Consider the following 27,384-nt stretch of genomic DNA (forward strand, 5'->3'; position numbering starts at 1 on the left):
AATTCATACCTTTTTATATTCAAACGCAATCACCTCGCAGTCTCAAGAGCCGTATTGAATATAGATTGTGGATGTCGATTAATGGAGGTTTTTATGAGGATAATCGGTTACTGGTACTGTTAGGAAGAAGATGAAAGATCTCGACTGCGCAAACGAATAGCCATGAGCTTTAGAGTTGCGAAGATGATCTCGCGTTAAACCTAATGGAGGAAACACAGCGTTTCATCCGGATGATTCTGTCGACATCGACACAACGTTACGGGCCTCCGACACCAAAAGCCCAAATATGAATCAATATGGATCAATGCAGGAGACAAAAAAAATCTGACTGGTTAGAACAAAATAATTGACACGTGTAATGCTCTCCTTTCCCTATTTTCTTAGGTGGCAAAAGGAAAAAAGAATAAAGCTTTACTTTATATTAATAGATAGGCATGTAGATGAATTAATCAAAGAACTTAGGTTGGTCAATTGAATTTTACACTTGGATTGGGTGGGTGAGCTTTGTGCTGGGTTTTGTTTATCTGACAAGCAAATTTTGTAAAATAATTTTTGTTGCAAAATTGTGGACAAGTTCTTGTAATTTACAGTTTGGTATTAATTGTTTGAGGCATACTTAGTTGAACCATTAAATTAAATTATAAATAAAATTGACGAAAGCTAAAAGTATAAATAAGTATGAATAGAATGGGTTAATGTAACTAGAGACTAAAATTTCACATATAGAAAAACATTCACGAGGCTAAAAGTATAAATTGCGATGTATGATATCAAGACGAAGTTTGTATGATTATGAGACAAGTACAACTGAAGAATGTATAGAACTTTTTAAAGTGAAGAATGAATTTTGGCGACGTGTTTCTAATCGATGATTGAAATATCTCCGAGATTTTATCCGTGAGATGGTTCAGAGCCGCAAATGGGACAAACTTTCTTTGTCTGAAGCCATTTGGTTATACATTCAGAGTGGTACGGATGGTTACAAAGTCGGAGTACGACCAAAGATTCTCCTTCTTCAAACTCCATTTGGCAAACCACACAACGATCAATCTCGTTTTTGTTATGTGAAAATACGTAGCTAGATGGCTTCAGACACGTGGAGATTTCGATCTGCGTCAGGCCACGTTTTTCAACTCCGATGAATTCTCCAAGTGCAATCAGTTCCTCGTAAGACAACTGGTCGGGGTCAATCTCGTCTTCTTCCTCCAGGAAATCATCCTCCTCAACGTAAGAGTTGCTTTCTTGGTCCTCAAGATACTCATTGATTTCATCTTCATCTTCTCCAAACCCATTGCTATCGAAATACTCGTAGTAGTTATCATTTCTTCCTTCTTCGTCTTCGTCTTCATCTTCATCTTCATCTTCAGATTCTCCATCACTTTCCATCATGGAAAACCTTGAGGAGGCCAAATCATGGATACGAGGGGGAAAATGGGAATTAGCTTGGGAGGCAGCAAGAGCAACTTCTGAATTTGCTTGCTCAAAGACGGTTAGATCAGGAAATTTGTTTGGAGGTTGCTTGGGATCTTCTTCTTGGTTATCCATAGGAGAAGAAGAAGAAGCAGCTTGTTTTGTGGTTAGGAAGCCTTGCTCTAAGATTTATACGAAAATAAGTTTCATGCAATAAGGTTACTTAAGCGTCAAGACAGGAATAATGTAGACAGCCTCAGTACAAAGTAATACATAAGATAGAAGTTAGGGTATCCTTTTTCACTGTTGTAAGCAAAGTAATGCATTAAAATTTAGTTTACAGATCAGGTCTGCATTTTCTTTAACGTTGGGTCTTCCAAAAAAGTCATAAATATAAATGATAAATATAATTAAATAAGTTAATAAATTATTTTATTTATTAAAAATTAAGCTTGAATAAGTATGCATATAAAACAACACTATTTTTCAAATAAACTTAATTTTTGGTAAGTTAATATCCTAAATAAAATATTTAAATTAGTATCAATTGAATTTAAATTTTTATTAATTAAATATAAAATATTAAAAGTTAGATCAATATATTTAACTTAGAAAAAGATATATAAATTACTAAAATTATATTGTGGATCATATTTTTAATAGATGCTCTTACGATTACATGTATATTCACCAAACATATAAACTATTTAAATTAATAAACGATTTAAAGAACGATTTATCTCATTTTGTTAATAAAAATACTGAATCAAATTTTGACTAGTGTGAGGTGAGTTAAAAGGATTGATCTACTCATTTTAATAATAGAACATTCAAAAATCCAATGAAAGACAAATTACATAGACTAATCTTTTCAACAATAACTTTATTTAATTTTATCAACTAAATAAATCATAAAAATCAATTAATGAAGAGTTATATTTTCAAACTACAACAATTTTAGTCCAAACAAAAGTATATGAACAATAAATTCTTATCTAATCTATTAAAATGGGAGTATAAAATTAAATTAACCCTTAGTTTTACCACTTATTTACAATGGCATGTCATTGAGATATTTATTGAACATATATTTAACTATGTTTGTCTTTTCTTGATTTAAATTATAAAATTTCTTTAATCGAATCTTAACCAAAATATATTTTCCAATAGATTTCCTAATATATTTTATATTAATGTATTAAATGTTTTCTGATATTTATTAGTAATAATCTAATCTATTAAAATGGGAGTATAAAATTAAATTAACCCATAGTTTTACCACTTGTTTACAATGGCATGCCATTGAAATATTTATAGAACCTATATTTAAGTATGTTTGTTTTTTTCCTAATTTAAATTATAGAATTTATTAATCTAATCTTAACCAAAACAGATTTTCCAATAAATTTCTTAATTTTGTATTAACGTATTAAATGTTTTCTGATATTTATGAGTGATAAATAATAAAGTAAAAACCACATATCGTAATCAATTCATATAATATACAAATAAAATATAAAATAATCTATTCATAAATTATTGGTATAATGTTTTCATATATATAAGTCCAGTTAACTAATTGGACTTATATATATGAAAACATTATACCAATAATTTATGAAGCACTGTGATATAATAAACGATTAAAATAACAACAATATAATTATTCAAAATAATAAATAAAATTGTTAAGTTTTAAAATGTTACTAGATTTCAAGCGCGGGTTTTTTGGATTATATTATAATATAAAATTTTATTATATCGAAAAATATAATTTTTTAACAGTTATATAAACTACGAATTAGTTTAGTTGAGATTTTATATATACACTTTTATGTAAGTTTCTTTTAGGCATGATAATTATATCCGTATCAAAAAAAATAAACCGAACCAACCCGAAAATATAGGTTTAGTTCAGGTCCAGAGAAGATAACCTATTGAGTTTTTTTTGAACTGCAGGCTTTTGTTCGAGTCTGGGTCCTACTCTAGACCCGATCATAAATATATTGTGTTTATTAGGTATATTTGGATATTTCGATATGGATATTTTTTTAAGTTTTTGGTTTACGATTATTGTTTTTGATTTCATGTAAATTTTCAAATTAAGAAAAAAATCGGGTATTTTTCAGTTCATCGTGTCAAATTTTGAATAAGATTTTGAATTTTTAGGTATTTGAATTTTTTGAGTATTTGTTTAGAGTTTCGAGTATTTTTCAGATTTTTTAGATATTTTGAATATGTTTCCGGTATTATGGATCTTTTTTTAAGTTTTTGGTTTATGATTATCGTTTTTTATTTCATGGAAATTTTCAAATTAAAAAAATGGGTATTTTTCAGTTCATCGTATCAGATTTTGAATAAGATTTTGAATTTTTAGGTATTTGAATTTTTTGGGTATTTGTTTGGAGTTTCAAATATTTTTTAGATTATTTAGACATTTCTATTTTTTATAGGATCCTAAATACCCAAACATATATGGAACGTTATTGTACAAAAAATGGTTGATGAAATATTTTTCTGAGTAAAGGTATCATAAGTAATAATATTAGGATTTGTTGAAAAAAATTAAAATATTGTATGGTTAGAATGATTAATGGTATTACAAAAAAAATATTATACATGATTCCAACAACTTTTTTTATATTAGATTTTTAAGACTATTTCTCTTTTAATAGTATTGATTCGTTTTTAAGTGGAAAATATATAAAAGTATAATATCTAAACCAATAATTTTCAAAATCGTGAATAATCAATACTGATATCGTGAAGTCGGGTTAACTTTAACAGAACCAATGAATTTCTACATTTTTCTGAAGGTAACATGAATATTCAGAAAATTCATTTTTAAATATAAAAATATCTATCAAACTATAGATTGTTGAAAGTTTAGTATATGATATGAGATTTTAGTGGGAAAGTTTATATATGATATGATTACTTTATTATAAAGGAAAGAGGAAGTTAGAATGTACACATATATATCGTGTAACTTCTCTTGCCTTAAATCATATATTATATGATAAAAAGATAATATAAAACATTAGTTTCAATGCTTTTACGATTAAAAATCAAAATGGTAAATATAATAATAGTAGTGATTAGGATTTAGGAGTGAGATTTGAATAAATAAAGGAATTGAATAAATTATTGTTAGAGAAATATATGGTAACATATTGTTAGTCTATATTTAAGGTAAGACAAAAATATAATGAGATAAATGAAAGGGTCCAAACAACTTTCATAGGTAGATTTTTTAAGACTCCTTCCCTTTTAATAGTATTGATACTAACAATTAGTTAATACATTTTAATTTACAAATATATATTATACCATTTAGTACAAAAAAATTAAAGTGGAAACGAATATTCAGACAGTCAGAGGTCAAACTATAAAAATAAACAATAACAGAGCAGGATAATATTTTAACAATTTTTTTAATAGAAATCTTAATTCAAATTTTTTTAAAAATTTATTTTAAGGGGTGCTAAAATTTTGGAATTAGAAATATTTATGACCCAACCCTATATTGTTTTAGTATGAATAATTGAAATTTATATCATGGTATTTTATTAAAATTTTAATTTTACTTTTTGTTATAATTGCATAGTTTACTTTTCAATCTAAATCTATGAATAAACGGTGCAACTTTATTTTGTGATATACATTTTTGTTTGTGAAAAATAATTTAAAATATATACTACAAAGTTTTATGGAGTAAGAGCAAATAAATATAAGACTTTAAAATTCTTGAAATTATCTGTAAAAATGGTAGAAGAAGTAAAGGAAGAAGAAGATCATACATGTTGACTATTGCATTATTTTGTTCAAAAAAACCATAAATGTTTGAAAAGATGGTTAATGTTAAGAGTATTTACCATTAAGATGTAGAATTATTTTTTTACATATATAAAAATGAAAACAAACACCCGCGCGGTTGCATGGATCAAGATCTAGTATTAAATTACAATTACACCCAGAGAAACATTCGATGACAAGATGATACATGAGCGTAATAAAGCATAGATGTGGCAAATAAGAGAAAAGATCTGTAGAGAAGCTATACTTGGAATCCTAAAGCCAATGGTCGAAGGAACCTGATGAAATCGGGTTCAAGAGGGACATTGAAATACCCTACTAATGGGGTTTGAGAGCGATTGATGACCGTCTCTGATGATGCTAGGAGAGCTGGAGAGAAGTACTGAAAGGTCCTCCATGAAATCTCCTTGGTGTAGGAGAGATGGCCGTGAACTCTGGTTCTAGTATTCATTGAAAAATTACTAGATACTCTTTCCAAATCAGAATGACCCATTGTGACAGTTATAGGCTCGACGGTGCAGCGCGACGAATGAAAAGTTGGGTGAATAAAGGGCAAGCCGACGACACTAATAGTAGAGTCAACAATTCTGGTTCTAGAGTACTCATCAGGAAAGACAAGATGCCATTTCTGGGACAATAAAGAGACTCATCGTGACAATGTTTCCAAAATTTTCTAGTCCTAATATACTGTTGGATATATCGATTACTTAAGATGAAGAAACAGAAACATCTGCTATAAGAATATGAAGAGAAGAATATTTTGTACAGTTCTGTTAACAGAAACATTTTTTATATGCTCTATGGGCACTGGAAATATGTCTTAGAAACCACTGGATATATGTCCTAATGATTCAATAATAACTTTTTACCCTTTTTTTTATATGCTCTATGGACAGATACGGCCGATCTTGGAAGAACACACTTAGTGATAGAAAGCGGACTGGTTACTACAACTGTGTATTTCCTCTTTACATTTCCTAGTATTTTCATGCATCGTCATTAATTCAAATGAAACCACTAAATCAATATAAACTTCTAAATCGGTCAAACTTAGCAAAGGTGAATTGAAAATTTTATACCACATTTCACGAATGAAAAAATCTGAAATCTGTATATATGCAGAACAAAAAAAAAATGCATATAACAATGGAAATTTATGTTGACTTTAGGTCTTCATAAATTAAAGACGAGGTGACGACAACATTACGATGATAAAGAAATTGTCGTAAAATGGATGTAATCTTATAAGGAAGACATTTGTCGTAGAACATACAGCACATTAACAAGTTTTGTAAAGAGTCATCGTAAAATCTTTGTAAAGTAATGAATAGTTTGCGACAAAATATATTAAAACAAATGAGTGAGTAAAAACAATAGTAGGTGGAATATGATTGTAGTGTGTTATACTAACATATTTCGTTGTAAATTAACTGTTATATGGATGTAAAAGTTGTTTCCTCTGAACTAGTTAACGTAACACTCTCCCAAAAACACACATACCATAATATATTAAAGCAATTATAAGGTTATCCAATGTAATATCTCATCCTCTTATATATTAATTGAGAAGTCACTTTAATGACTTCTGCTGACGTGACACTCATACATGCAGTTTGAGAAAAAATCCTTATAATTTCATTGGTCAAAATTTTTAATTTTCATTTTTTTTTTAATAATTCGAAAGTTAATCCTAGAAATAACATAATCCTATTGCTAAACAACTAAAAATTTTAACCTAAAATTTATTTCTTCGCTATCTCCGTCGTTAACATAAACAAAACATAATTACCAGATTTGCTCACCATACATCAGATCATGCAATCGCCATTGACGTAAGAAGGAGGCAAGCTTTTCCATGTATTCTTCTTGTCCTACTTATGCATCTTGTAGATTGTAGGTTCTTTTTATTCTATGGCAAGTAGCAACAATAGGCTGCTATGTTCATTGATCTCAATCTTTCTCTTTATTATGTTTCTCATACTTACACTTAATTGGGTATATGTTAAAAGCATAAAGGTTAAGGTTGTGCCTTAAAGCTTGGTACTGTCTTCTAATAAGTCAATTTTTTGTAGGTTGTGTTACTGTATTCTAAATTGAAGGTGCATGATATATAACAACGAAAGGGAAGCGAGGCTTCGGGACAGTTTATGGGGAACGTATGATCAAGGGTTTGATGAAGCTGACTTCTGTACATGATAAAAACCAGTTGTATAAACATGGGATATTGGGACTCAAGAGCTTTCTGTTCGAGTACAGTTACCTACAAAGATTAATTTTTTACATTTGTATGCTTCCTTGGAAACATACATCAAGTGAAGGTAACCATGGGTTTGACTATTTATTAGCTGATGATTCTTTATAGTGATCAGGAGCAATTCTTAGTTTATCTTGTTGAGTTTCATGCCTAGAGTTGCAATATTGATTTCTAAACTGAAATTGCAATACACGCTATTAGTACATGTAAACATGTCTGGATGGAATTTTGAGTAATGTTACTTTATGCATGTGTTTGCTTTAATACGATCTGAGGATCCATATTGGATCCCTCGCATCTTTTTGTAGTTACATATATGAGGATTCATATAAAAGATGGTACTAGACGCTGCTAGATTTTAATCTCTCGGGCTTCAAGCTCTTGGGATTCAAGTTTGTGGAGCTGCAGGGCAAGAACTGGTATCCACTTCCTCCTTTCTGCCTGAGACTTCTCGTCACCATTATTATTTTTGTTTCGGTTGTCAGTGGAATTTACCGGCTTTTATTTCTGAATAGACAATGGCTTAGTTGTTCAGTTTCTCGATGATTTCCACTGTCTTATTAGCCATGTGCCTAAAGACATGTCAAAACATGTTGTTCATCGTATCTTGTTTTGATTCAATATTTATGACGTTTTGTGTTATTTTTGTTTGTTGTTGGCCGATCAGTCCAAGATTTCCACTTTCTTGTTTCTTGATCAAATCGTTTGGATTGGTAGTGATTTATATCATAGACTCGTCCAACAAGGTAAATTTTGTTACTACTAAGTAATGTAATATAATTATTAAAGAATTTAACCCAAAAATAAAAAAGCTACACATCTATCTATATATATAAAGAAATGTTTCTTCCTCCTGGTGATGCCACGTCAGAAAGTCAAGATTCATATGCTGACATGTGTCATCTATTAAAACTCCGCGTAATGCGTTTTGTTTACTGGTTACTTAATATTTTATGGGTTTTAATAACGTGATCCAGCCCAAAAGACAGCGAGCCCAACAAACAACACTGAGTTTTAGGTTTCATGATCTTCTTCCGTCGTTGAATCCAAGAGTCTTCTCCTTCTTTCTCTGATACGAGCCATGGAGTTTCCAGATTTCAATCCACGTGAGGAATCATTTTTTGAATCTCCAATCGCGACGTTTTGTCTTCTCTGCTAATCAACGGAAACGTTACACGTTATTGATTCATTGCCTTTATCATACTCCTTAACTCCATCACACCCCTTCGAGCATGATCTGTTATTGAATGCAGCTTATTCTTTTGCAAGGCAGTGTCTTTGCTCCTATAAAAGGTAACCTTTTTTCCTTGAACTTCATCCTCTCAATTCCAGAAAACAGTAAAGAAAACATATGTCCTTTGCAAGGTGTTATCTATTTTTTTGTTTAATTTTAACTTTCTTTGATGATTAGGTTACGGCAATGACAACCCGTCAATAGAACAACATATGTCTTCAATGATCTTTCATCAAACTTTTTTGTCCAGTTATTAATATATATTTTAAGAGTCCCTATATTTAAAGGTATACTTCTCTCACTTTCTTGGAAAATTTTGTTGTATGAGTCTTGGATTGTCAGCTAACAATAGGTTTATTCTAGGATTTAACATGCAGAGTCAGACACCGACCAAAACAATTTTATAGAATTTGTTTCCAATTCTTTTGTATAAACCAAGTATAAGATGATGATCTTATTCTTCAAGAAGCTGATATATTTTTCTGTTTCTCTTGCAGCATAACGAGAATGCAATTGAGAAAGAGACGCCTCCTCTGTTCCCAATGTTCCAGGTGCACTCCTTCTAAAAAACCTTGACCTTTTGGACACAAGTACACATGTTCTGTTTTATGTGCTTAGACTGGTGTTTATATAAATCAAAACTTTGTTTTCCCAAATTTTGTTCTAAGATTGTCTTTAATTCACCCTTTTGATTCTTCTTTCAGGATCTCCGATCAATCTCCCTACCAAGAATTGGTTTTAAAGGTTTTACTTGCCAATGAGTGACGTTCCATACATATTTCCATGGTATAGGAAAAAAAATTATTGAGTATCTTTCTTTCTTTATTTATGTTCTATGAATCTTTTATGTCATAAGCGTTCTATGATGGTTGATGTTTTTGATTTTGATATTGGCAGGTGAGCCACGAAGCCGTTTGCTTCATAGTGGATGGAGCGTGTTTGTTTCATTGATGTGAAGTATCTAATTTTTCTATAGAGGCGAGGATGTGGAATCACTTGAGAAAGTATTAAAAAGGACGAATTAAGTAAGAGGGAAGATTCAATGCAGAAAAATGTATCAATGGATCAGTTGCAGTCACCAATTTATATTAAAATGAACAGGGGAGGAGCTTGATATTTTCGTAAACGATGGAGGCTGCATCATGGAGAATCGGGGATGGTCTCTCAAGTGGCATCTGGAGCTATACAGTGTCTTTATAATTAATCCAACTCTCATGCCAGATTTTTTTATCAATCTCATAAAAAAAATTTATGTATTTTTCTCTGTTTTTCAATAAATGTTGAGAGCTTTGCAAATCTATCAAGAACACTTAGCAATTGTAAAGGAGAGTCCTTTTATTCACGTTTGATATCGTAACACCATTTATATGTAACGACATAGTATGTATCTTACAGCTATACACACTAAGTTACAGAATGTAACCGACCTATATATGGCCAAATACTTCATTAAGGTTACAAACATCCAACTTGAATAGACAAACACTTAACTCAAGATTTGTAGTTATAAAAATTTGTAAATCATTTTTATTTAAACCAGCTTCAATTTATAAACCACTTTCTGCTAACAAATTCATGCTAAAGTACAAGATGCATCAAAAATGGTTATTCGATTGTTTCTTATAAATTTTGAGATCTGAGATTAATATGTAGTGTACAAATTAAATAGGATAAAAGTAATCACTGTTTTGTTAAATGCGTGAAAATAAATAAATAAATATATATATATAATTGGAGGATTAAATTGACGCTATGTTGAATGTGTCATTAAAATTCTTAAAATGAATAGTAAAAATATATAAATAAAATTGTTGTAAAACAATTATGAACCTTAATGCTATTTTTAGTTAATGTATATTAAAATTTAAAATATATATTTTTTTATTAGTTTATTCACACGTCCGCCCGTAGGGCGGGTTTACCCTAGTATATATTATAAGTAGTTAGAATACATACAATTTTTTAGTTTTACAATGTGTATTACTGTAATATACTCCTATATATTAATTGAGAAGTTACTTAAGTGATTTATGCTGACGTGTCGCTTATAGAAGAACTTTCAAATAAATCATCTTAATTTGATTGGTCCATAATTTTATGTTTAATTAATTTAAAAAAAAATCGAAAGATCAATATTCCTATAGTAACTTCTTGCTGAAATGTATAAAAGACATTGTTTATTTCATATATATGGTAAAAACATAAGCGAGAAAGAGAAAGTTAGTAATTAACAATTTGGAAAATAATTAATGAGGCAAATTGTTAAAAAATATCAATGAGGCAACAGATTTGTAGAAACATTCTCGCGATAGTTATAGCTGTGTTTTTTTTTTTTTTTTTTTTTGACAGCAAGCATTTACAGACTCATGTTGACTATGTAAACCAAATTGGCAATTCCGCATCCATGTGAACGATGAAGGACGTTTGTTTCCTAGCACTGCGTGCTAAGCTATCCGCCCGTTTATTCTCCGTTCGGGGAACATGAACGATGTCTGAGTTTAGAAAACTTCCTTTCAAAAGCTCAATATCTTCTAAGTAGCTTTCAAATGCTGGTCATTCCTCTGGTTCTGAAACCATCTTTACCAGCTGAGAACAATCCATTGCAAGTGTTACTTGAGATTGTCTTAAGTTCTTCATACATTCCATTGCCCAAATTAATGCTTCCACCTCCGAATGCAGGGGTGAAAGACTTGCCCTGACATTCCTTGCCCCTAATAAACCATCAAAACCCGGTAAAGTACTATACCAGCCTTGGCCAGAAAAAACCTCCTTATCCTTTCATAATCCATCTATGAAACACCATCGTCCTTGGGTTACTAAAGTGGAACTAGGTCGTACCTGGTGCCCCCTCGTTGGATCACGTGCTACCTGTGCCTCAGCCCATAGCGATGATTCTAATTCTGCTTTTTGAAGTGTTTCCCTTGGATCTATATCTAAATTACTGAAAATTTTATTATTTCGCCCTTTTCCATATATACCATAATATCCAGGCAAATTGATGATCCTCCATCTTAGGATTAACCCGCCAAAAAAGATGATCCATATTAGCGAAAAATGAGCTAATAGGAAAAATATTGGGAGACGATGGTATCTTGGATAATGCCCACACTTGACGTGCTGGAGGGCATTCAAAGAACACATGGTTTATTGATTTCTCCGGGTCGCCGCAACAAGCACAACATATATCCCCTTGTATCCCTCTCGACTTTAGATTTTTCATAACTGCTATACATCCTCAGAGAAGTTGCCATAAGAAATGCTTTATCTTCGGAGGACATCGCACTTTCCAACAAAACGCTTTTAGGGTATCCACTGTGGGTCCATAAAAGTCGGGTGGTTTTTCCTTATCAGGATAAACCCGCTCCACCTGATAACCTGATTGGACCGAATATTTTCCATTATTAGTAAAATGCCACCCATTCCTATCCTCCATCGGATTTTTGCTTAATGGGATACTTTCAATAATTTTTACATCCTGAGGATCCACCAAAGCCCTAATTGCCTGAAAATTCCATGTTCGGGATTCCGGATTAATAAGGGAATCCACTGTGAGATCCGGGTAACTGTTTTGAAGGTGTTTGTTTGCTGGTCTCGGGCGAGTGGCTGGGATCCAAGGATCATTCCATACTGAAATAGATGAACATGTTCCCACCCTTTTAATTAGTCCTTTACAAACCAGAGATCTAGCAGAAATAATACTCCTCCAGCCGTATGACGGGGAGTATGAACGAATCGGTTCCAGGGGTGAAGCATTCCTAAAGTACCGTCCTTTGAAGACTCTTGAAAAAAGAGTATTCGGCTTTTCAATCAGCCTCCACAATTGCTTACCAAGCATTGCCGTATTAAAGTCCATAAGATCCTTAAAACCCAATCCACCCTTTTCTTTAGATACACATAATTTGTCCCAAGATTTCTAATGCATACCTTTTGTGCTTCCTCCTGGACTCCACCAAAACTGGGCTACTGCACTTGTTAGCTTTTTAATTGTAGTCTTCGGTAACCGGTAAACAGACATGACATGGTTTGGCAAGGCCGTAACTACCGACTTAATAATTACCTCTTTCCCTCCTTTAGTAAAAATCTAAACGTCCATCCATTAACCCTTTTATTCAAGCGGTCTTGTACAAACCCAAACACTTGTACCTTAGAACCTCCAAGGCTTTCTGGTAATCTCAAATAGGATCCCATCCCACCTATATTCTGAATTCCCAAAATATCTCTCAATTCCTGACGGCTAGTCTCCTCGATCTTATGTCCAAATTGGATTGAGGATTTTTGGAAATTAATTTGTTGCCCTGAGACAGCCTCATATTTCTTTAAAATTCGTAGGATAGTTTGACACTCCTCCTTATTTGCCTTACAAAAGAATAAACTATCATCTGCGAACAGCAAATGAGAAATCGTCGGACAAGCTCTTGCCACCTTTAGACCAGTTAATTGCTTCACCCTTTCCGCCTTCTGTATATTCCGGATTAATGCCTCAGTACACATAATAAATAAATAAGGAGACAAAGGATCTCCTTGACGCAAACCCCGCTGTGGAGTAATGAGGCCCCTTGGTTGACCATTAAGAAGTACCCTATATTGAACCGAAGAAATACATTCCACCATTAAATTAATCCATCGAGGATCAAATCCCATTTTGTGAAGAAGAGCCTTAATAAAATTTCATTCTATCCTATCATACGCCTTGCTCATATCTGTTTTTATCGCCATAAACTTATTCTGGCAAGATTTATTGGTCCGTAATCCATGAAACATTTCCTGCGCTATAAGAATATTATCTGATATTAACCTGCCCGCTACAAAAGCCGATTGTGTCTCTGAAATTAGCCGTGGTAAACACATTTTCAATCTTTGACACAAAACCTTCGAAATAATCTTGTAACCAACATTACAAAGACTTATTGGCCTTAATTCCGTCATCCTTGTGGGTCTCTCTGTTTTTGGGATCATACAAATATTAGTCATATTTAAACCTGGATCCAAATTTCCTGTAAGTAGAAAGTTATTCACCATCTCCACCGCATCCTTCTTAATAACATGCCAAGAGTGCTGGAAAAAAAGAGCTGTCATCCCATCTAGCCCTGGCGCCTTTTCCGGGTGCATCATAAATAGTGCTTGTCGGACCTCTTCCTCTGTTGCCAGTTTCAATAAATGTTGATTCATTTGAGGAGAAATGGAAGGAACTATCTCTTCCAAAAAACTATCAAATTCCATTGGTCCCGTGGTCTGAAACAGACCGTCAAAATAGTCAACCGCCACCTTCTCAACTCCGTTCTCATCAGTTATCCAGTTACCCAGATCATTATGGAGATCTACTATTTTATTACGGACCCTCCGTTGTTTAGTCAGTGCATGGTAAAACTTAGTATTAAGATCTCCTGATGAGTGCCACATATTTCGACTTTTCTGATGCCAATATTCCTCCTCATCCTTATAAGCTTCCTGTAACTTTCTCGAGACCTCAAGAATCTCCTCTTGTGATTTATTGTTATCCATTTGGACTTCTTCCAGAGCCTGCTGAAGTTCTTTAATTTTGTCCTTCCCATATGGTTGATTATCTTTTCGCCAGGAAGATATTTCATGACGACAATTATTAATTTTTGTAACAAAATCCACAATTTGTCCTCCCTGTCTTTCCGTCCAACCTGCCACGATTGAATCTATAAGGCCCTCTTGTCCGATCCACCGCTTATCAAACCTAAATTGTCCCCTTTTTTTCTTTGAAAACTTGTCTTCCAGAACAGCAACCACAGGGCGATGATCAGAACCCACCATCTTCAAATATTCTGTATAGGAACAAGGAAAAAGCGTATGCCATTCCTCATTTGCCAAGGCCCGATCCAACCGACATCTGATCGTCACTGCTCCTTTTCCTTTGCCTCTCCTTCCTTGCCAAGACAGTGTATTACCTCGAGCCGGAAATTCTAATAGTCCACTATTCCTTATCATGTTATTAAAAGGGATAAAGGAAGTTGTGCATCTCAGGGAACCCCCATCCTTTTCATGATTCCCGGTAATCTCATTTAGATCACCAATAATAAACCAGGGATCCGATCGTGATAAACCAAACCGAGTTAATCTCTCCCAAACTTGTTCTCTTAACTTTGGTACTGGATCCCCATAGACAAAAGTGAGATATACTTGTTTTCCTTTAACCACCGCCTCAATATCTATCATCCTTTTACTAGAATATAAAACTTTAACTTGATGCTCATTGTTATAAAAAAGAGCCAGCCCACCACTTCTCCCATTTGGGTCCACAGTAACCAAACTATCGTATCCAAAATGAGCTTGGAACCCTTGTACGAATTCGAGATCCTGTTTCGTTTCAGATAAAAATAGAAACTCTGGTTTATGTTTGTGCCATATTTCCCGAAGATAACTTATAGTCCAATGACTTTCTAGTCCTCTACAATTCCAACTGAGTATTTTCATAAAAAATAATATTTATATTGATCCAAAGAGCCATAAAGTACAGGTTTAATGATACCCGAATTTGTCCAAACCTCGTCCAAATAACTAAAGGGACTCAATGCCATCAGTTTCAAATTGTATTTCAATGACCCGTAGCGCCAAGTGACCCAGAAAACACCCAAGAAGAACCAAGTTACTGCAAAAGAACCACTAGACCAATCATACTGTAATATCAGACAAGAATGGTCACTCAAGAACATAAATTCATATCAACAAGATAAACTAAGAATTATATTTATCACGATTCTTAGTTTATCTTTGTTGAGTTTCATATTTATAGAAACACTTATTTATTTTATGAACTCATTCTATGAAACTATAGTAACTATTACTTGAAAGAAATAAATTCATATCATACGGATATATATTTGCTACCATATGTGTTCGTATAATAAATAATTTCAATGACCATTATAATAACCTTAACCAACTAACGTGATAGATTATCTTTCCGATACCAAGTATTTATGCTAATATGGATTATCTTTTTTGGAGAAAGAATAGTATTTTGGAACCCGAGGATGATAGAGATCCTTATCCTTGGATAATTTGGTATATCTGGAAAGCTAGGAATGATAAACTGTTTAGAGGTATAGACAGAGATCCATTGGAGCTAGTTAGGTATGCAGAGGGAGAGTGTCAAGCGTGGTATAATGCAAGAGAAAATGTACCGAATCTGCCAAATGCACAGAATAATGAAGAAACACAAGTCTTAAGCTTGAGTAATATTTGTATGGTGGATGGTTCATGGACCTCCACAGCGCAGTTTAGTAGAATGGGATGGGTTTGAAAAGATACTTTGGGAAAGATACAGCTCATGGGGTCAAGGAATCTGCGGAGGAGGGAGACATCACTACATTCGGAGCTGGAGGCGCTAAAGTGGGTCATGGAGAGTATGCTACAACACTCGACCTGTTAGAGGTTTGGGACGGACTGTAAGGACCTGATTGCAATGATAGAGCAGCCACAAGATTGGCCCAACTTCTCAACTGAGCTGGAAATCGTTCAAACTCTTCGGTTATGTTTTTCGGACTTCAAGATAAGCTACGTTCCAAGGACGCAGAATGAGATTGCGGATTCGTTAGCTAGGAATGCACGTTCTTTTCATAGATCCTTATGTTTTATTGGTTGTTCTATTCCGGTCTGGCTTCCCAGACCACCTCAAGTTTGAGTAATAGAATAGCCGTTTGCCGTTAAAAAAAAAAAAACCAACTAACGTGATAGAAACCTCTATGTATATATTCTATATTCACCTTATACACAATCTATACTAATAAAGTAGATTTTTTCTCTTCTTCTAACAAGTGGCAGGAGGTTTTTACGACACGTGGTATCTATGTATTTTTAATATATTTTAGATTCTTCTTTTTTTAGATTATTGCAATTTGGCTAAGTACTTTCTAATCGTGAATTATCTAATTAATCATTTTCACACTAACTAGTATGAAGTTTGATAATCTATTTTATTGTTCACTAAAATTCAAGATAAATAAAAAAATAAATAAAATAATAAAATATGTTTTACATATTTAATTTATTCACAACTAAAAATAACATAAATTTTTGTTGTTTTATTATTTTTTACCATTTTCTATTATTTAATTTACAAATTGTATATTTTTTTAACTATTAAAAATATAAAATGACCAAACTAATTCGAAGAAATTATAGTGCAATACATAATCTAAACATAAAACTTCTACAATCACAGAGAAAAAGCAAAATATCATATTAACACTAACTCAATAAAAGTTTGGAGTTGAAAAAAGATCAACAAAGAAGACTTACCTATCTCATCTTACCATAGAATGTTTTGGCTAGAACAAGCAGATGTCAGAAAAAAAGTAAAAAGATAAAATATGAGACAAAGCAATCCCCAGAACACAAAGGATCGCAATCAAGCACCAAAGCAAAAAACCAAAAAAGCAGGTCAGAGAAAGAATAATCATCGGAAGAAAAAAGCCACCACGAAACAAAAAGATGCATGTCTAAAGCACCGGAAGCATAACCACTAGCTAAGAGATAAGAAGTACCTCACAAACTAAATAAGCACATACAAGGCGCTCATGCCAGCGAAGAACCACGAAGCTCTGAATAAAAAAACCAAAGCTCCAAAAGACTAACTTCGCACACCTACACCAAGGGATACATGAGAAGAAGATAAACAACCTGAGTGGGGAGAATGGAAACCAACCACCGGGAAACCAAAGTTTAAGCTTGAGACCATAAACAACGTTCGAAGCGCACAAAGCATACACAGAGAAAAGCACTATCCAAACCTTGAGTAGAAAATATGGCGAAAGGGAGAGCCACAAGAGATGTGATCAGCGATGAAAGGTGCAACGAGATGATAGAATAAAGAGATAAAAAGAGACAAAATGAAATCAACAAACCGTGGAGCCATCCTCGAGCTATGAAAAAAGCATAGAAGTCAGATCACCAAAACAAAATCTTGAAAATCAAGACGAGCAGAGACTATTGACGGTAAACCATCGACGAAGAAAACAACATCAATGAAAACTAAACTCTGAACCAACCCAACGAGATGTAGTTTCTACCTTAGCCAAAACCTAAGGAAAAAGAAGACCAATACTAACCGAAATAATATACAACGTTGTAAGAAACAACTTCACAATATGGAACTAATATACCTGATCTATAACAAATACCAGATAATCTCACAGAAAAAGAAGCTGAGGAAAAACAAGAGCACAGAGGTGAGTCTTCTCCCAGTGATGGTGAGAAGCATTTCACACCAGAGAAGTAAATAAAATACATAGATTGTGATGGCTCAAGGTCAAAATATGGGGGAGAGTGCGAAAAACACCTAAAAAGAGTAATGTTCAAAAATGTGAAAAATTAAAATATAATTTTGACACTGTTAACCTTAGAATCAACAATATCTAAAGACAAAGTTATTGAAATTCAGTATGTTTTACATTAGAAACTCATTTCACCACTAACAAATAGTATTATGCATACAACAACACATTATTAAAGAGACAAACACATAATATATTAACTTATTAACTACTACTACATAACATAATAAAACATCAAATAATGCTCTTCACAAATAAATAATGACCACATAATCACATCATCAGAAAATCATATTTAAGAACAATAAAACAATATTCCGCGCGAAGTGCGGACACCCCTAGTAATACATAAACTAGAGTTATTTTAGCCATGTCTCCTTTTTATTAATGTCAAGGGTTTGTAGTGTTTATGTAAAACTCTTCGACATATTGATTGTTGTGTTTATGTAAAAAAATATTAATGTTTACCGTAAAAAACGTATATGTTGAATCACTTGAGGCTATATTAGCCAATGACAAGGTGAATGTATTTTTGTTTGTGAAAAACTATATTTTTTGGAAGTGTATTTTGGTTTTCTAACACATTCTTCTGTATTTTATGTATTATCTTCTGTATTTTATGTATTAAATCACAATTACAGAATACAAGCTTCTATTAAAAACTAGATTGTCAGCAAATATGAACCAGAGCTGACTGATGGTGTAAACTGGATTCAGATCTCGAAATTTGATATTTCACATGCAGATGAAAATAACATAACCACTGGCCATTTCTGCAAGATTTCTTTAAACAAACTGATACTATTGTTTTTTTTTTTTTGACATTGAAAGCTCCATATTTTATTAAGAAACTACCAGGAAGTTGGCTACCAGGAAGTTGGCGTATCTCATCTTACCATAGAATGTCTTGGCTAGAACAAGCAGATGTCAGAAAAAAGTAAAAAGATATTTGATTTTAATTGAGCAGTCTTAACCGAGTATATTTTTGAATGTATTTGATTTTAATCAGGCCACCACCTAATATGTATTAATTGAGGACCATTATAACATTGTTTGTAGCCATGTGTCATCACTATGATGATTTTTAGGATCTTTAGAAAAATCAATTGGTCCATCCATGTAAACATATATTATACTTATTAGTAAATTAAATATCAAATTGATTAGTAGTTTACAAAAAAAATATTCTCATGTCGTTCCTTCAATAAAAGCTACCAAAATACCTAATATGATTAACATATATATGACAATTGATGATTTTGAAAAAATAAAGATTTGATAACAATTTTTGTATCTTTCATCAATTTTTGTTTAATTTTATATTCTTAAAAGAAACTAAACAATCAGATTAATCATATAATAAAAGTTATATATTTTTTCTTATATGTTATATATTGAATTTTTTAAAATGACTATAGATTACTAATACTGTTAAAAGTCTCACATTAATAAATTTATGATCAGTGGTTTAACTTATTTTTGCTATAACAAAATACAAATGATCATAAAATCATATGGAATAAAAAGTTTCATTTAATAGACATTCAGATTAAATATATATATATATATATATATATATATATATATATATATTATTTAGTCTAAACCACATGCCATATAAAATACATATACATGTTAATTTTAAAATTTGCATTGAATTTTTAAAAATGATTTTAAATTATGAAAATCATTAAAAATATCACATTGAAAAAATTGTTATTAATAGTTTAATTTTTTTAGTACAACAAATATACAAATGTTAATACAATTATATGAGTAAGAAGCCTGAGTTAATAAATATTCATTTTGAAATATATTATATATCTATGTCAATATCATTTAAATTTAACTATATAACATATAAAATAAAGAAAATAACTATTTTATTTATTTACCAATAATAATTATTGTAAATAAACAAAATGGATAGTTTTGATTTATGTGCTTACTCCAATTTAATTATATACATAATAGTTACTATTTTTTCAATTATTCAATATATATTTATTATTTCATAATACGTAAATAAACACAAAATAAATAATAATATTTGAAACTAATTTGTATATATAATATTCATTCCGCGTCTTCATCCCTCACAAGGCGCAGGTTTTCACCTCGTATATAATTAATAACTATATTTTGCTCCGCTCTTTCCAAGCGCAAGATATTTTACATGATGAAAATCCAATGAAAACATATCAAATGTTTTGCTATAGATGTTATAATAGGAAAACATGCCACATTTGATCCATTCCATTTAGAAACTACCCCAATTTAAACTTCATTTAATTCAAAACCCGTCTTATTTAAGTTTGTCCCATTTATCTCCGTCCATTTAGAAACCTTCTCATATTTTGTAAATATGTTTGTATATTAAATTTAAAAAAAATATAATTTAACATGTTATCTTACCATATTTTGAAAGCTATAAAGTTTGACCACTATGATGAAAAATTAATTATATGAAAGGTATTTTACAATATAAAGATAATGAAATGTAGTATGATCATATATTATCTTTACTTTAATAAAAGCAAAATCATATTATTATAATGTAGATATGCAAACTCGATATAATAGCATTAAATATAATTTAAAAACAATGTAGTTAGACATGAAAAATGAAATATTAAGTGATTTACCATTAAGGATTCTTGTGTAAATCTCCAGAAAATAAACTACATTAAGATATTAATTGAAAATATAGTCATTTCGGTATATTTATACTTAAAGTGTATTTCAAATATATTATCTGTAACTATTATTAGAAAGTATTTAGTAGGAAAGAAATTAATATATAGAGATATTCTAAAGTTTGTTCGATATTTCAAATTATTTTTTTTGTTGAGAAAATTATTATTTAAAGCAAACTATAGTTTTGTACGTAATTTATATATATTAAGTTTTTCATAATATGTTTACATTTACATAAATTAATTTTTTTGTTGACCATTTACATAAAATAATTATGTTAGTTATATTTATTAACTGTGCTATTTTCAGGGTTTAAAGAGAATTATAACCGACCACATAACGCATATTTTTCAAATAATCAAAATTTAAATGAAAAATCTATCTTATTAAAATAGAAGTACTTTAAACTTTTGTTTGGCAACATAAATAGCAGTTCAAAAAAATAGTGCTGTTTGGAAACAAGGATAGCAGTAAGTTGGGAAAAAAAAAGTAATGGATTTATGCTATTAAAAAATTGAAAGTCTATTACATTATATTAAAAAGTAATGAGTTTATGTTACTTGATATACATATTCAAATCAAAATAATAATTTAAAATTAATTTATATCAAAAATCAATTCAAAAATATACATATGTTCAAAATTTGATTTTCACTACCATATTTTCCAATAACCATTATAAAAATAGTTTCAATATATATAAGAAAAATACAATACATAGCCCAATTTCAAACACCAACTTAAATTATGGTTTTTATATTTCACATTGAAATTTAAAATATAATATATGTGATTATTTATATGATTGTACGTATAAAATATTATTAATTATAAGAAAACTTATTTGATGGTAAGTATAAAATACGATTAATTATATGATATCACATATTTTCGTAACCTATGATGACACACAGAGGATATATAATAGTGATTAGGGGTGGGCGTTCGGGTTTGTTTTCGGGTCTGTTTGGGATTTCGTGTTCGGTTCGGATCTTTGAGGGTTCGGTTCGGATTTGGACAAACAATTTAAATTTGTTTGGTTTAAATATTTTGATAGAGAATAAATAATTATTTAATTTTTTTTTGGAGTTTTGAGTATATTTTAACTATTTTATATATTTACATTTGATTATTTGTATATATTTTTAAGTATTTAAATGAACTTAAAAGTATCATATATATTATGGATGTTTTTATATATATTAATTATTTTTGGATACCTTAAAATAATTTCGGTTCAGATCGGATTAGGTTTCAGTTCTTCAAATACCAAAATTTTGAATAATTCAGATATTTAATCAATTTCGGTTCGGATTTGGTACTACTTATTCAGATTGGGATCGGTTCGATTCTTCTAATTCGATTTTTTTGCACAACCCTAAATAGTGACATAAAAAACAAATAGCATTATATTTTTTTAAAAAAATACACACATGCCCGCGCGGATCAAAATCTAGTTATTTAATCGAAGTACTATCTCCAATTATTACAAATTTTTAAGTTTAACCTTTTGATATCAAGTGCAAATATAAGGGATCAAACTTTATTTTCAAATTCACCTAGAAGCAAGTTGGTCCCAACACAATCTTCATGTTTTAATTAGATAGATTAAATAGCACATGATATCGAAGATCATATTAATATATAATTGACCGAAATGTTTGTTTAGATTGGCTTGTTTATGTCTTACCATAAGATAAATTTTAGGAAAGTGATTAATAATATTAAGCTTGTAGACGTCTGTTAGAGAGTAGTTTTTATTTTATTTTTTTCATCTAGAAACAAGTTAATCCCGTCTGTTATAGAGTAGTTTTTATTTTATTTTTTTCATTTAGAACGACATAATGGTTCCTGTTTTAATAAGATAGACGTACAACCAATTATATACAAACATCAAACATCCCATTCAAACCTTACCAAAATACAAAAAAAAAAAGGTCATTCATACATTCAAATCTTCATTAGAGAAAAATAAAACCATTTTTTTATTCTGAAAATCATACAAAACACTTAAATCCAATAGGACAGCATATTTAAAAGACAACACAATCCCTCCATTTTCCCCTTCAAACTCATGTCTGAATCACAACTCCATGTCCCATCATCATAGGCGTGTCTTCAACTGTCTTAGGAGGAGGCAAGGACACTGCCACCTTACTGTTGCCGTCGTAGTCCGAGAGGTGAACTCCGACAGCGGCTCTTCCCGATGGATCCATATTGTTGGACCAGTTTGCATCCCACTCCACTGCCTTTGCGGTCGAGCACGCCACGGTCGCACCTCCAGGAACAGTTAGCCTTGCCGAGTTCTGCTTAAAAAGCCGGCTCCAAAGTTTGTAAATATGTTTTAAAACAAAACCAAAGAGATCCGATACATCTTCTGGAAATTTGCAAGTCTCACCTGTGGGAAGAACCTTTCAAAGATCATTCTGTAATAGTAAGCTTCTTTGGTGAGTGGAGTATTGTGAGGGAAGATATGTGCAGCGTTCGACATCATCTTGTCATTAACCTAAAACCATAACATAAACAATCAGATCTAAACCAGAATTTAGCTACACAGAAGGGATCAATATAATAAGAGATTTTGTTTTGTAGTACATTTTCAGCAGCATGGGCTTTGAGGCCATCAATCCAACTGTAGCCAACACCATCACTAAACTGCTCTTTCTGCCTGTAGAGAATGTGTTTTGGTAAATAAGGACGTTCTTCATCGTCAAAGGCTCTCCTTAAAACCCATTTCTCAATCCTTCCTTCCTCTGGTTTGATCTAAAAGTCCCATATAGAACATTTCTTCAACAAATCTTAATTTGTGAAAGAAGGTGTTGAATTAGCGTTTTCAGATTTCAATTACCATTTTGGATTCAGGGTCAAGAGACATAACCGTGTTGATAAACTCTTTGTCCAGAAATGGAATACGCGCCTCTAGACCAAAGGCAGAGGTAGCTTTGTTGGCTCTTAAGCAGTCGTATTTGTGAAGAGCCTTGATCTGCAAGGCAACACACACACAAAGTTAAAAGATCTCTGTTTTGATGATGTCCATTTGTGATTACATTGAAAATTCTACCTTGCGACAGGTTTCTTGGTGAAACTCTTGCTTGTTAGGTGCCTTGTGGAAGTAAAGATACCCTCCAAAGATCTCATCAGAACCTTCACCGGAGAGAACCATCTTAACACCTAGAGACTTGATTTTCCGGGACATCAAGAACATCGGCGTGCTAGCTCTAATTGTCGTCACATCATAGGTCTCAACATGGTAAATAACATCCTCAACCGCATCAATCCCGTCCTGCACCGTGAAATGGAACTCATGGTGCACCGTCCCCAAATAATCCGCCACTTCTTTTCCCGCCTTCAAGTCCGGCGAGCCCTTACAGTAAATAAGAAACAAAACGTGATACTAAATTTGAATTTCAAACTTTAAAACACTATTCACTCTGTTCTGAAAACAGAGGACCTCTGTTATATATAACACACCTCAAGACCGACCAGGGGCGGTCCTGGAAAAAGTGGGGCTCTAAACAAATGAAAAAATGGGGGCCCTTCTAACATAACTGAAATTTTAAAATTCGTGAGCAAGAATTTTTTTTTTAAGCAAAACAGAAAAAAAAAACTAATTCTCAAACAAAAAGCTAAAAAAACTGTAAATGTGGGAAGAGAAAAGATTTATTTTATGTAAGTCCCACTAAATTCTGTTGTTCGATTTTATTATTAATACATATAAATATTTTTTTAATGTTTCAAAAAAAACAAAATATTTTTTTTTTAAAATAGGGGCCTTTTAATAATGGGGGCCCCAGGCCCATGTTTCAAATGGCTCTCCTCAGGGACGCCCCTGAGACCGACGCAGAAGGAATGGAGCTGAGAACCCCATCGCTTAGCTGCTTTAGTACCAGCCAAGTGACGGGCAGTGATGGAAGCTACAAGAGAAGAATCAAGACCACCTGAGAGTAAAACTCCAAATGGAACATCACTCATCAACCGCTTAGTCACAGCCTACAGAGAAAACCAAACAAATTAAAAAGAAGAGGTTTTAAGCTTGTTTCAAGTGCAAGTTTTCTTACGGCTTCAAAGGCATGTCTAACTGCGAGAGGCTCATAAGGCGTCGAAGGAACTGACTCATTGTACCAAGGAGGATTGTACCATTGCTTAAACCCTCCTGATTTGCTTGAGTACAAAAGACCTGGAGGAAACACTTCGAAATGTTCACAATCCTCATGTAAGCCTTTCATCTCTGAAGATATCCACACAGATCCGTCTAGTCCCCAACCAATGTAGAGCGACGTGACACCAATCGCGTCACGAGCCACCATGAACGAGTTATCTCTTGTGTCCAGTAACACAAAGGAGAAGACTCCATCCAACATATCCACAAAATTCTCACCATGCTCCTCGTACTATATCTCCAAAAAACACACAACAAACTCAAATCAAATATCTAACAACCAGTAAATTAGCAGAATGAAATCACATCTACCAGATGAGAAATGACGTCACAATCACTGCCGGTACGGAACTTGTGATTCTTCAGATCCTTTCTCAGCTCCTCATGGTTATAAATCTCTCCATTGACCTTCAGAACAATATAACATTCAAGAAAAATCAAAAAAAAAGTTATTAGCTCCAAATGGATGAAGATCTTGAGGCGTACTGTGACAACAATGGTCTTGTCCTCGTTGAAGAGAGGTTGGTCACCAGAGTCAGGATCGACGATCGCTAGACGTTCATGGGCCAAGTAATTGTCTCCATGCTGGTATATTCCACTCCAGTCAGGTCCTCTGTGCCTCAGTCTATAACCAAATTGTGAAAAGATAAACTATTAAAATCAAATATTAAATATTTGATACTTTCTCCGAACCAACAATTTTTTTTAAAGAGATCCACATAAACTATTCACAGGGGATACGATTGAGCTGCTCAAGCATCACTGTTTCTGTCAAGTTCAACAAAAAGAGCCTAGAATAATACTACAAAATGGTTAAGTTCAAAAAAAAATAATACTACAAAATGGTATTAGATCACATCAAATCTTTGTAATAATAATCTGAAACAAATATAATTAATTATCGTGTGATGTTTAACACCAAACTAGCCGTTTCTTATTTTAAATAAACTGAAGAAAAAACAAAACAAAGAAAAGAAGAATTGCCTGCGAGAAAGCTCAAGAACACGAACTCTCTTGGCCTGAGAATCGTCGGTGCATCCTAGAACGGCAAGAATCCCACACATGTTTCTTTTTTCCTGTCGTTAAAATTTTAGTCTAGGTGCAGAAATGAAAGATCACGAATAATGTAAAACAGAATTTCCGAGTATAAAAGTCCAAATAAAAACAAAACCGACAGTTGTCGCGAAGAAGTAAAGTGAACGTAGTGCGTTTCGGCTTTCGCGTTGCATGTCTTGTTTTTTTGCAAGCGGTCGCTCTATTATAGGAAGTCCAAACGGCGCTGTGATGTCGCGTTTCATTCGAAGGGGTCGAGGGGCCAATTTAGTTATACCTTCTACGGATAACTCTGACCAGTTGTTGCCACGTACAATTAGGCCTACGTACAATACTGTTTATTTTCCGACGACTAAAGTGTAATAACCTGTGGAACGTGGAAGTTCTCTTAGTCCAGTGGTTTAACTAAAGATTCATTAATGCTTTTACATTAGGAGGTCTGGATTTCAATTTCCAGAGGAAGTGGAATTATACGAATTAATGGAGAAACGACATACAAGAGATTTGCAGCATGACCCAAGGAGTACCGTCAAGCATAGATCCGATAGGACGGCTCAGGTGATGCAGTCAGACGTGAATCCTCATAAGGTAGGTAGAATTATCGGCTGTAAAATCGTCTGTAATATTTCTCAGAATTTGTAATAGCATAATATATCCAGCATTAAAAAAAAAGGTGAAATGACCCAATTTCAGGCCCACGATTTTTAGCCCGTCAAAGTCCACATCCAATTGAAAAAGCTAGTCGATGATAAACTCTATAAAAAACCAGCTGTCCACTTTGTTTTCTTCACCAAAACAACAAAATCATAAGTTTAAAAATGAAATATAGAATCGTAGAGAGTTCTGAGATTGTCACAGGAGCCACCGCACTCCGAGACCACATTACTGTTAATCTTTTACCAACCGCTTGTGTTACACAACAATCACAGTGTGTTACACACGAGTTCGAGAGAAAATAAGATAGACGTTTCAGGCTTATAAACTTTTCTGAAAATACTTTTGTATTATTGAGATTCTTTTTGATGTTATTTACAACAAAAGATTAATCTTTATATAGAGATCGAATCATTAAGTTAAGAGACACACATCTTAACATGAACAGTTACAACTCTTTGTGTAATAACATAAATAACTAACTTATTTAAATGTATTAACGAGAGATTAGATTATATAGTTCAACACTCCTTCTTAATCATATCTCGACTTGACTCCAAGCTGCTTCTTGAGATCTTCAAAACCTTGAACCGTCAAATGCCTTTGTGAGAATGTCAACGAGTTGATCATCCCCTTTGCAATACTCCAGTTCAATGATTCCTTTTTGCTCAGCTTCCCTCACAAAATGGTACTTGATCTTTATGTGCTTCGTCTTTCTGTGTTGCACCGGAATCTTTCCAATTGCTATTGCTGATTTGTTGTCACATAAGATCGGAATGCCTCCTTCAAATTTCTGACCAAAATC

General features: G+C 32.4%; 2 protein-coding genes and 1 long non-coding RNA gene across 3 annotated transcripts; 1 reads left to right on the forward strand and 2 right to left on the reverse strand.

The window, feature by feature from the left end:
* Positions 1-665: 665 nt before the first annotated feature.
* Positions 666-1,826, reverse strand: LOC106351765 (E3 ubiquitin ligase BIG BROTHER-related-like). The gene has a single exon (XM_013791515.3). It carries the CDS (start codon positions 1,543-1,545, stop codon positions 892-894), a length of 654 nt encoding a protein of 217 aa, XP_013646969.2. The 5' UTR covers positions 1,546-1,826; the 3' UTR covers positions 666-891.
* Positions 1,827-9,279: 7,453 nt separating this feature from the next.
* LOC111198899 lies at positions 9,280-10,176 on the forward strand. The gene is made up of 2 exons (XR_002653017.2): positions 9,280-9,500; positions 9,612-10,176. It is a non-coding gene; the product is annotated as an uncharacterized LOC111198899 (long non-coding RNA).
* Positions 10,177-22,654: 12,478 nt separating this feature from the next.
* On the reverse strand, positions 22,655-26,106 carry LOC106347713 (asparagine synthetase [glutamine-hydrolyzing]). The gene is made up of 10 exons (XM_048734855.1): positions 25,857-26,106; positions 25,359-25,497; positions 25,185-25,280; positions 24,772-25,104; positions 24,539-24,703; positions 23,775-24,077; positions 23,562-23,696; positions 23,309-23,476; positions 23,112-23,219; positions 22,655-23,019 (listed from the first exon to the last, which is right to left on the reverse strand). The coding sequence occupies exons 1-10, from the start codon at positions 25,934-25,936 to the stop codon at positions 22,786-22,788; spliced, it is 1,761 nt and encodes a 586-aa protein (XP_048590812.1). The 5' UTR covers positions 25,937-26,106; the 3' UTR covers positions 22,655-22,785.
* Positions 26,107-27,384: the final 1,278 nt, after the last annotated feature.

Source organism: Brassica napus, chromosome A6 (assembly GCF_020379485.1).
Source record: "Brassica napus cultivar Da-Ae chromosome A6, Da-Ae, whole genome shotgun sequence".
Lineage (NCBI taxonomy): Eukaryota > Viridiplantae > Streptophyta > Magnoliopsida > Brassicales > Brassicaceae > Brassica > Brassica napus.

Bases quoted from the DNA above. Each gene is read 5' to 3' on its own strand.
- LOC106351765 (XM_013791515.3), bottom strand. From the start codon at position 1,545: ATGGATAACCAAGAAGAAGATCCCAAGCAACCTCCAAACAAATTTCCT.
- LOC106347713 (XM_048734855.1), bottom strand. From the start codon at position 25,936: ATGTGTGGGATTCTTGCCGTTCTAGGATGCACCGACGATTCTCAGGCC. The intron at 25,105-25,184 runs GTAGATGTGATT...TTGGAGATATAG, and splicing joins GTGACGTCATTTCTCATCTG to TACGAGGAGCATGGTGAGAA. The intron at 23,220-23,308 runs GTACTACAAAAC...TTATGGTTTTAG, and splicing joins AAGCCCATGCTGCTGAAAAT to GTTAATGACAAGATGATGTC.